The sequence below is a fragment of the Eriocheir sinensis genome, chromosome 69 (genome assembly GCF_024679095.1).
Source record: "Eriocheir sinensis breed Jianghai 21 chromosome 69, ASM2467909v1, whole genome shotgun sequence".
Lineage (NCBI taxonomy): Eukaryota > Metazoa > Arthropoda > Malacostraca > Decapoda > Varunidae > Eriocheir > Eriocheir sinensis.
The window spans coordinates 6,045,209-6,056,654 of NC_066577.1; the positions used below are offsets into that span (position 1 = coordinate 6,045,209).

The 11,446-nt window shown below is 41.1% G+C and overlaps 2 protein-coding genes across 6 annotated transcripts in view; one reads left to right on the forward strand and one right to left on the reverse strand.

The window, feature by feature from the left end:
* The window catches only part of LOC126988486 (heparan sulfate 2-O-sulfotransferase pipe-like), a 46,884-nt gene that overhangs the window by 29,418 nt on the left and 6,020 nt on the right, over positions 1–11,446 (forward strand). The window lies entirely within an intron of this gene.
* LOC126988482 (uncharacterized) lies at positions 6,101–8,270 on the reverse strand. Of its 2 annotated transcripts, XR_007742044.1 has the most exons (3): positions 7,627–8,270; positions 6,240–7,526; positions 6,101–6,140 (listed from the first exon to the last, which is right to left on the reverse strand). XR_007742044.1 is itself a non-coding variant. In XM_050846617.1 (2 exons), the coding sequence occupies exons 1-2, from the start codon at positions 8,262–8,264 to the stop codon at positions 6,290–6,292; spliced, it is 1,875 nt and encodes a 624-aa protein (XP_050702574.1). In that variant the 5' UTR covers positions 8,265–8,270; the 3' UTR covers positions 6,102–6,289. The 2 variants fall into 2 exon arrangements, 1 of the variants encoding a protein (XP_050702574.1); XM_050846617.1 differs by having other exon boundaries at positions 6,102–7,526.

The following is an 11,446-nucleotide window of genomic DNA, read 5'->3' on the forward strand; positions in this document are numbered from 1 at the left end:
CTTGGGTTAGTGTTATTTTGAGTTCTTGGAGAAGTGTTAGTATGCGTTAGTTAGTGAGAATGGAGGAGTGTTCATCAGCTTCATCTTGGGTTAGTGTTATATTTTGAGTTCATAGAGAAGTGTTAGTTTACGTTAGTTAGTGAGAATAGAGGAGTGTTCATCAGCTCCATCTTGGGTTAGTGTTATATTTTGAGTTCACAGAGTAGTGTTAGTTTACGTTAGTTAGTGAGAATAGAGGAGTGTTCATCAGCTTCATCGTGTTATTTTGAGTTCATAGAGTAGTGTTAGTTTACGTTAGTTAGTGAGAATAGAGGAGTGTTCATCAGCTTCATCTTGGGTTAGTGTTATATTTTGAGTTCATAGAGTAGTGTTAGTTTACGTTAGTTAGTGAGAATAGAGGAGTGTTCATCAGCTTCATCTTGGGTTAGTGTTATATTTTGAGTTCATAGAGTAGTGTTAGTTTACGTTAGTTAGTGAGAATAGAGTCCTGGATTAGTGTTATATTTTGAGTTCATAGAGAAGTGTTAGTTTACGTTAGTTAGTGAGAATAGAGGAGTGTTCATATGCTTCATCTTGGGTTAGTGATATATTCTGAGTTCATAGAGTAGTGTTAGTTTACGTTAGTTAGTGAGAATAGAGGAGTGTTCATAAGCTTCATCTTGGGTTAGTGTTATATTTTGAGTTCACAGAGAAGTGTTAGTTTACGTTAGTTAGTGAGAATCTTTCTCAGAAGTAGTGTTAGTTTACGTTAGTTAGTGAGAATAGAGGAGTGTTCATAAGCTTCATCTTGGGTTAGTGTTATCTTTTGAGTTAGTGGAGTAAGTGGAGAACGATAGATTGAAACAAGAGAAAGGATAGATTTTAAGAGAGATGGAGGGAAAGAAAGGAAAGAGAGGGAGAATAGAAGAGGAGAATGATGGATTGAAATGAGATGGAGGAATGGAAGAAGAGTGGAGAACCATGAATTGAAATAGAAGAGAGAGAGAGAGAGAGAGAGAGAGAGAGAGAGAGAGAGAGAGCTTGGGTTCAGATACAATTATTATACTCGAGTCCAAGTTACCAGTCACTTTGTACCGTACTGTATTTTAAAGAACAAAACCACGCCACTCAAACACGGCTCTTATTTTTTGGAACTTGTCGAGCACACGAGGACCTTTGCGCCCTTAGTATGTATGCAAATAGACCTACAATTAAGTGTGTGACATAGTGTACTTTTTGAGCTAAGCCTGGTGGAAGGAGAGGGAAGGGAAGGGGAGAAGAGAGAGAGATAAAAAGATATAGTAGAGAAGCGTTATCTTGGGTTACTGTTATCTTGGGTTATCTGAATTACTCTCCTCCCTCCTCCATTTCCCTCTAATCTAATCTTATCTTACGTTAGTGTTATGTTATACCTTACTCCTCTATCCTACCACCTCTCCCTCCTTAATCATATCAATAGTAGTAGTAGTAGTAGTAGTAGTAGCTGGGTAGAGGTATAATTTACATATATTAAACCTACATTTCCTATCCTTGCTTAGACACAAACAACAAAATAATAGGCTACTGTGTTCATGAGGTTTAGTTTAGTCAGCCTTGAAATTGTACCGTTTCCTGGGGCGTTCTTTGCGTAATAATGGTGTTAGTAGTTACATAAGTAGTAGTAGTAGTAGTAGTAGTAGTAGTAGTGGTATGTAACTACGGTCTGGAGGCTAGGGGTGGGGGGGGGGGAGGAGGCCTAAGGGATGAGAGATGAAGGAAGGAAGGAAGGAAGGTGAAGGAAATAATTTAGAAAGAAAGAAATGGATGAAGAATGGAAGGAAGGAAATAGAGAAAGAAAGAAATGAATAAAGAATGGAAGGAAGGAAGGAAGGAAGTGAAGGAAAGAAGAGAAAGAAAGAAATGAATAGGGAATGGAAGGAAGAAACGAAGGAAGGAAGGAAAGAAGAAACGAAGGAAGAGGGAAGGAAGGAAAGAAGAAAAAGAACTAAATAAACAAGGAATGAATGACAGAAGAAACAACCCCCGATAGCGAAACTTTAACAAAGACCCGATACTGCCGATACCGATATAAATCCCTATAATAGCCATAAGATTTAATTTAGTCACCCTTGAAATTAACCCGTTTTCAATGACGTGAATAGTGATTATGGACATTACCTAACCAGTAGTAGTAGTAGTAGGGGTAGGGGTGGTAGTAGTAGTAGTAGTGATGGTAGTCTCTCTCTCTCTCAGTGGTAGTCGTCTAAATATTAAAACCAGTGCAAGGAAGCGTTTTACCATGAGGAAGAGCATCTGTAGGGGGTGGGTCTCCATTTCGATGTATCCGGGAATTCAAAACACGGACACAGCACAGAAAAATACGGTTCTTGACATCCGGTGGCATCTTGTAACAGAACCCACTGGGTATTGTTTTTTCCAAATTTTTATAACTATCTTGAGAACGATTATAACCAACCAGTTTGCTTGATTCTAGGCTAACGTTGTATTAGGTTCGGTTAGTGTTATCTTACGTCAAGGAGAGGAAGGGGGTTATGGATTTACGATTTACTGAATATTTATAACAATTTTGATAACGAATTCTTACATCCATATTTGCTTGATTCTAGGTTAACGTTATATTAGGTTAGGTGAGTGTTTTCTTACGTCAAAGGAGAGGAAGGGGATTATGGATTTAGGACTTACTGAATTTTTATAACAATTTTGATAACGAATTCTTACATCCATATATGCATGATTCTAGGTTAACGTTATATCAGGTTAGATTAATGTTATCTTACGTCAAGGAGAGGAAGGGGATAATGGATTTACGATTTACTGAATATTTATAACAATTTTGATCACGAATTCTTACATCTAATTTGCTTGATTCTAGGTTAACGTTATATTAGGTTAGATTAGTGTTATTTTACGTCAAAGGAGAGGAAGGGGGTTATGGATTTAGGACTTACTGAATTTTTATAACAATTTTGATAACGAATTCTTACATCTAATTTGCTTGATTCTAGGTTAACGTTATATCAGGTTAGATTAGTGTTTTCTTACGTCAAAGGAGACGAAGGGGGTTATGGATTTACGATTTACTGAATATTTATAACAATTTTGATAACGAATACTTACATCCATATTTGCTTGATTCTAGGACTAGGTTAACGTTGTATAAGGTTATGTTAGTGTTATCTTACGTTAAAGGAGAGGAAGGGGGTTATGGATTTACGACTTATTGAATATTTATAACAATTTTGATAACGAATACTTACATCTAATTTGCTTGATTCTAGGTTAACGTTATATTAGGTTAGGTTAGTGTTATCTTACGTTAAAGGAGAGGAAGGAGATAATGAATTTACGACTTATTGAATATTTATAACAATTTTGATAACGAATTCTTACATCCATATTTGCTTGATTCTAGGTTAACGTTATATTAGGTTAGATTAGTGTTTTCTTACGTCAAAGGAGAGGAAGGGGATTATGGATTTACGACTTACTGAATTTTTATAACAATTTTGATAACGAATTCTTACATCCATATTTGCTTGATTCTAGGTTAACGTTATATTAGGTTATGTTAGTGTTATCTTACGTCAAAGGAGAGGAAGGGGATAATGGATTTACGACTTACTGAATTTTTATAACAATTTTGATAACGAATTCTTGCATCCATATTTGCTTGATTCTAGGACTAGGTTAACGTTGTATAAGGTTAGGTTAGTGTTATCTTACGTTAAAGGAGAGGAAGGGGATTATGGATTTACGATTTACTGAATATTTATAACAATTTTGATAACGAATTCTTACATCCATAATTGCTTGATTCTAGGTTAACGTTAATTTAGGTTAGGTTAGTGTTATGTTACGTCAGAGGAGAGGAAGCGGATGGAGGCATGGATTAACGATTTCCCGAATTTTTATAACAATTTTGATAACGAATTCTTACATACATATTTGCTTGATTCTAGGTTAACGTTATATCAGGTTAGGTTAGTATTATCTTACGTTAGAGGGGAGGAAGGGGATGGAGGCAAGGATTAACGATTTCCCGAATTTTTATAACAGTTTTGATAACGAATTAATCCATCCAATTCTGCTTGTTACTAGTGTTTCTTATCGTTATCTTATGTTAGTGTTATCTTACGTCAGAGGACAGGAGACGGACGTTATCTTAGTGTTATCTTGCGTCAGAGGACAGGAGACGGAGGGAAATATAGATTGGAAGAGAGAAAGATAAAATGGAAGACTAATGGTTATCTTAGGCTATCATTATCTTACTTTCCTTCTCTCTCTCTCTCTCTCTCTCTCTCTCTCTCTCTCTCTCTCTCTCTCTCTCTCTCTCTCTCTCTCTCTCTCTCTCTCTCTCTCTCTCTCTCTCTCTCTCTCTCTCTCTCTCTCTCTTATCATATCTTACTTTCCTTCCCTATCTCTTTTCCCTTACTTAATCTCTCTCTCTCTCTCTCTCTCTCTCTCTCTCTCTCTCTCTCTCTCTCTCTCTCTCTCTCTCTCTCTCTCTCTATCTCTTTTCTTACTTAATCTCTCTCTCTCTCTCTCTCTCTCTCTCCTTCCTTTCTGTTACTTTATCTTACTCCTCTTTTTTTTCTCCTTTCTCTCCCTTCCTCCTAATCTTACCGTATCATCTTATCTTACGTCACTGTGATACCTTACTTAACTTCTTATCCCTCCCTTTCCCTCCTTCCTTTCATCTTCATCTTACTAACATAATATAAATAGTAGTAGTAGTAGGTGGGATAGTCACCGATAGTGTTAGTACTCACATATATTAAACCCACACTTCCTATCCTCGCTAAAACACACATTATAACAAAAATAAATAGGTTTCCATAAGGTTTAGTATGGTCAGGCTTGATACTAAACCATTTCCTGTGACGTCCCTTGTGTAAGAGTGGAGATAGGCGTTTCATAAGTAGTAGTGGTCTTAGTGGTAGTAGTAGTAGTAGTAATCTATCTCTCTCTCAATGGTAGTAGTCGAAATATTATCAGGACCGGGAAAAATAGCATTGTGGGGAAGAGCATTGTAAATAGGCGCTGGTTTTCCATTCCCCGCCATCCAGTTGCTCAAAGCCCGGACTTACTGAGGGCAAATTCGAGCGCTGACTGTCAATCAATAGAATAAGTCTTGAATACCTTTATGAGGGGAAATCTCAAAGAAATTTTTGTATAATGATGAATTGCATATCACGTAAGACATCCCTGACCGAGCGTGTTCCTGTGTTATCTATGATTAATACGTGTTATGATATTGTTTCCTCGTATTGAGTGTTACTTTACGTTAGAGAAAAGTGTAGGACGATGAGATGATAAGAAAGATTAGAACCAAGTTTTATGACGAATTACATCTTAAAAGTCTCTTCTTGCCTGACCGCTGTGTTGCTTTGTTATCTTGGGTAAGTACGTGTTATCTTAGTCTCCTCGAATTGGGTGTTATCTTACGTTAGAGAGAGGAGAGTGTAGGACAATGAGATGATTTTAGAATTAAGTTTGATGACGAATTGCATCTGAAAAGGCTCTCCCTGCCTGACCGTTGTGTTGCTCTCTGTTATCTTGGGTAAGTACGTGTTATCTTAGTCTCCTAGAATTGGGTGTTATCTTACGTTACAGAGAGGAGAGTGTAGAACAATGAGATGATTTTAGAATTAAGTTTGATGACGAATTGCATCTGAAAAGTCTCTCCCAGCCTGACCGCTGTGTTGCTCTGTGTTATCTTGGGTTAGTACGTGTTATCTTAGTCTCCTCGTATTGGGTGTTATCTTACGTTACAGAGAGGAGAGTGTAGAACAATGAGACGATTTTAGAATTAAGTTTGATGACGAATTGCATCTGAAAAGCCTCTCCTTGTCTGACCGTTCCTGTTGCTTTGTTATCTTGGGTAAGTACATGTTATCTTAGTCTCCTCGTATTGGGTGTTATCTTACGTTATAGAGAGGAGAGTGTAGAACAATGAGATGATTTTAGAATTAAGTTTGATGGCGAATTGCATCTGAAAAGCCTCTCCCAGCCTGACCGTTCCTGTTGCTCTCTGTTATCTTGGGTAAGTACGTGTTATCTTAGTCTCCTAGAATTGGGTGTTATCTTACGTTAGAGAGAAGAGAGTGGAGAACGATGAGATGGGAAACACTCCACTATCCACCACAGAGGCAGAGAAAGACCTGGGAGTGTATGTTACCAGGCTACCAGTGAAGGGATATCCAGCACACCAATACCACATGGGAAACACTCCACTATCCACCACAGAGGCAAAGAAAGACCTGGGAGTGTATGTTACCAGGCTACCAGTGAAGGGATATCCAGCACACCACTACCACATGGGAAACACTCCACTATCCACCACAGAGGCAGAGAAAGACCTGGGAGTGTATGTTACCAGGCTACCAGTGAAGGGATATCCAGCACACCAATACCACATGGGAAACACTCCACTATCCACCACAGAGGCAGAGAAAGACCTGGGAGTGTATGTTACCAGGCTACCAGTGAAGGGATATCCAGCACACCAATACCACATGGGAAACACTCCACTATCCACCACAGAGGCAGAGAAAGACCTGGGAGTGTATGTTACCAGGCTACCAGTGAAGGGATATCCAGCACACCAATACCACATGGGAAACACTCCACTATCCACCACAGAGGCAGAGAAAGACCTGGGAGTGTATGTTACCAGGCTACCAGTGAAGGGATATCCAGCACACCAATACCACATGGGAAACACTCCACTATCCACCACAGAGGCAGAGAAAGACCTGGGAGTGTATGTTACCAGGCTACCAGTGAAGGGATATCCAGCACACCAATACCACATGGGAAACACTCCACTATCCACCACAGAGGCAGAGAAAGACCTGGGAGTGTATGTTACCCGGCTACCAGTGAAGGGATATCCAGCACACCAATACCACATGGGAAACACTCCACTATCCACCACAGAGGCAGAGAAAGACCTGGGAGTGTATGTTACCAGGCTACCAGTGAAGGGATATCCAGCACACCAATACCACATGGGAAACACTCCACTATCCACCACAGAGGCAGAGAAAGACCTGGGAGCGCATGTTACCAGGCTACCAGTGAAGGGATATCCAGCACACCAGTACCACATGGGAAACACTCCACTATCCACCACAGAGGCAGAGAAAGACCTGGGAGTGTATGTTACCAGGCTACCAGTGAAGGGATATCCAGCACACCAATACCACATGGGAAACACTCCACTATCCACCACAGAGGCAGAGAAAGACCTGGGAGTGTATGTTACCAGGCTACCAGTGAAGGGATATCCAGCACACCAATACCACATGGGAAACACTCCACTATCCACCACAGAGGCAGAGAAAGACCTGGGAGTGTATGTTACCAGGCTACCAGTGAAGGGATATCCAGCACACCAATACCACATGGGAAACACTCCACTATCCACCACAGAGGCAGAGAAAGACCTGGGAGTGTATGTTACCAGGCTACCAGTGAAGGGATATCCAGCACACCAATACCACATGGGAAACACTCCACTATCCACCACAGAGGCAGAGAAAGACCTGGGAGTGTATGTTACCAGGCTACCAGGGAAAGCCAAATCCAGCAGACCAATACCACATGGGAAACACTCCACTATCCACCACAGAGGCAGAGAAAGACCTGGGAGTGTCTGTTACCAGGCTACCAGTGAAGGTATATCCAGCACACCAATACCACATGGGAAACACTCCACTATCCACCACAGAGGCAGAGAAAGACCTGGGAGTGTATGTTACCAGGCTACCAGTGAAGGGATATCCAGCACACCAATACCACATGGGAAACACTCCACTATCCACCACAGAGGCAGAGAAAGACCTGGGAGTGTATGTTACCAGGCTACCAGTGAAGGGATATCCAGCACACCAATACCACATGGGAAACACTCCACTATCCACCACAGAGGCAGAGAAAGACCTGGGAGTGTATGTTACCAGGCTACCAGTGAAGGGATATCCAGCACACCAATACCACATGGGAAACACTCCATTATCCACCACAGAGGCAGAGAAAGACCTGGGAGTGTATGTTACCAGGCTACCAGTGAAGGGATATCCAGCACACCAATACCACATGGGAAACACTCCACTATCCACCACAGAGGCAGAGAAAGACCTGGGAGTGCATGTTACCAGGCTACCAGTGAAGGGATATCCAGCACACCAATACCACATGGGAAACACTCCACTATCCACCACAGAGGCAGAGAAAGACCTGGGAGTGTATGTTACCAGGCTACCAGAGAAAGCCAAATCCATGCCAACCGCAGCAGACGGGTTAACCTTCAAGATTTTTTTCTGCTTTTCTGCTATTGATAAGCGGCAAACTGCCCAGCCCTCCTTGATCTCACCCCGGGGCATGGAGGGAGAGGAAGGGAGGGAGGGAAGGAGAGAGAGAAAGAAGGATTTGGAAGAGAAGCGCTATCTTAGATTAGTGTTATCTTGCGTTATCTTATCTTGCGGTTATCTTACGTTTAGGGTTATCTTAGTTATCTTACTCCCGTTTACTCCTTTCCCATCCTCTCCCTTCCTCCTTGAATCTTACCGTATTATCTTATCTTACGTCAGTGTTATCTTACGTTATCTTTCTCCTTCCTTTCTTTCCTCCATCCTCTCCTATCCTCCTTTAATCAAAATCAATGGTAACAGTAGTAGTAGTAGTAGTAGTAGTAGTAGTAGTAGTAGTAGATAGTGTTAGTATTCCCACATATTAAACCTTCACTTCCTATCCTCGCTAAAACACAAACAATAAGATAACCAAACCAACATTGTGTCCGTAGAGTTTAATTTGGTCACCCTTGAAGTTAACCCGTTTCCTGTGACGTCCCTTGTGTAACAGTGTTGGGAGGAGTTACATAAGTAGTAGTAGTGAATGTGTGATACTACTAACATCAGTGGTAGTAGAAGTAGTTCCTCTCAGTAGTAGTCGTCGAAATATTAAAACCAAAACAAAAAATAAGTCTAGCATGAGGGAAAGTATATACAGGCGGTTGTTTTCCATTCCCAGTTATCCAGGAGACCAAACCAGGAACATAACGAGGATAAATTCGATTCTTGTCGCTAATGGGTTACTAAGCCCGCCGCAAGTACAAACCGTCTTTCAAGAGCTTGTAATCGTCTTAATGATGGAATTTTTTGAACCCTCAGGAATATCATGGAAATTGAAGTTGATCGTACATGGATAGAGAGAATAGATTAAAATAGACATCAAAGTAACGCAGTATGAGAAGAAGGGATTCATAGGTGGTAGGGAAGATGATTTGAAGAGAGAAAAGGAAGGAAACAGAAAGAGTTGTAGTTTTGGAGAGAGAATAGGAGGAAGGGTAGAAGAGTTGGAGAGAAAGGAAACAGAAAGAGTTGGGAGTCTTGGAGAGAGAATAGGAGGAAGGGTAGAAGAGTTGGAGAGAAAGAAAGGAAACAGAAAGAGTTGGGAGTCTTGGAGAGAGAATAGGAGGAAGGGTAGAAGAGTTGGAGAGAAAGGAAACAGAAAGAGTTGGGAGTCTTGGAGAGAGAATAGGAGGAAGGGTAGAAGAGTTGGAGAGAAAGAAAGGAAACATAGAGTTGGGAGTCTTGGAGAGAGAATAGGAGGAAGGAAAGAAGAGTTAGAGAGAAAGAAAGGAAATGGAAGGATTCGTAGGAAGAGTTTGCAGTCTTGGAGAGAGAACAGGAAGAAGGGATTTATAGGAGGAAGGGAAGAAGAGTTGGAGAGAAAGGAAGCAGGAAGAGTTGGGAGTCTTGGAGAGAGAACAGGAAGAAGAGGGAAGGAAACATAACTACATAGGAAGAGTTGAAGAGATATAAGGAGATGGAAGGGAACATAGAGAGACTGCAAGAAGCCTCCAAAGATTAACCCAATACCACCTGTCATCCTCGTCCATGTAGCTATCCAGTCTACCGTACTCTTAAAACAAGCTATCGTCCCTGCACTAACTATGTGATTGCTGAGTCTATTCCTGTCATCCTCGTCCATGTATAGCTATCCAGTCTACTCTTAAAACAAGCTATCGTCCCTGCCAAGTCTAGTCCATCCCCCGCCACCCTATTAATAAACCAATGCTTGCCTATATCTCTCCTAAATCTATACTTTTCTAATTTAAATCCATTACTGCGTGTTCTATCCTGCTGGCTAGTTCTCAGTACTTTACTTATATCGCCTTTGTTGTAACCCTTGACCCATTTGAATACTTCTATCAGATCTCCCCGCACTCTTCGTCTCTCTAGTGAATGTAAGTTTAGATGTTTCAGCGTATCTTGATATGGAAGGTTCCTCAGCCCCTGAATCATCTTGGTCATCCTCCTCTGAACTGATTCTAGCAAGTTGATGTCCATTCTAGTGTGGGCACCAAAACTGGACAGCATAATCTAGGTGTGGCCTAACTAACGCTAAATAGAGTCTGTGGATGACCTCTGCACTCCTGTTGGTTACCGTCCTGTTAATAAAGCCTAATACCCTGTTAGCCCTATTCCTCGCACTAATACATTGCTTCCTTAGTTTTAGGTCAGAGTTCACTAACACTCCCAAATCCCTTTCACACTCAGACTTGCCTATCGCTGTGGAGTCTAAACTATACCCGTGTAATGGGTTGCGTGTTCCTACACTAAGCACGCTACACTTGGTGATGTTAAAATTCATCTGCCATTTCTCTGACCAAGCTGACAGTTTGTTGAGATCCTCCTGCAGTGCTCTAGCGTCCTCCCCTGTCCTAATAGTGCGTCCTAATTTGGTGTCATCTGCAAATTTACTTATGTCACTAGTTATCCCATTGTCTATGTCATTGATGTAGAATTTGTAGATAATGAATAGAAGCGGGCCTAAAACTGGACCTTGAGGAACCCCACTGGTAACTCTTTTTATCGAAGGCTTTACTAAAATCAAGATAAACAACATCGTAGCTCTCATCCTTGCCAACTGCTCTATACTTAAACCTTCACTCCCAATCCTCGCTAAAACACAAATAAGATAACAAAACAAACAGGGTATCAATAAGGTTCAGTTTGGTTAGCCTTAAAAATAACCCGTTTCCTGTGACGTCCTTAGTGAAGTACTGTGGGCTGCAGGAGTTACATAAGTAGTAGTAGTAATAGTAGTAGCAATAGTAGTAGTAGTATATAGTAGTAGTTCTCCCTCAGTAGTAGTCGTCGAAATATTAAAACCAGTACCAAGAAGAGTTTTAGCATGAGAGAGAGTAAGTGTAGGCGATCGTTTTCCATTCCCAGTTATCCGGGAGTTCAAACCATGGACTCAAAGGTCACAAAAAGGGTTCTTGTCTTGGAGCACCCGTCCCGAAACTCGGCCGGATGTTGTACTTGTTCCTCGTATGATGGACAGGCTGTCTTAACGTGCCACTCTTTGGAACACCCTTGATATGGAAAGTGGTCTTGAAGGAAGGGAGAGTTTATAGAAGGGAGGTTGAAGGTATGGAAGGGAAGTTGGAGAGTGA

What these genes read in the sequence shown, in the direction of transcription:
- LOC126988482 (XM_050846617.1), bottom strand. Translation starts at nt 8,264, where the DNA reads ATGGATTTGGCTTTCTCTGGTAGCCTGGTAACATACACTCCCAGGTCT. An exon ending in CTGGTAACAGACACTCCCAG is followed by an intron (nt 7,527 to 7,626) that starts GTCTTTCTCTGC and finishes ATACACTCCCAG; the next exon opens with GTCTTTCTCTGCCTCTGTGG.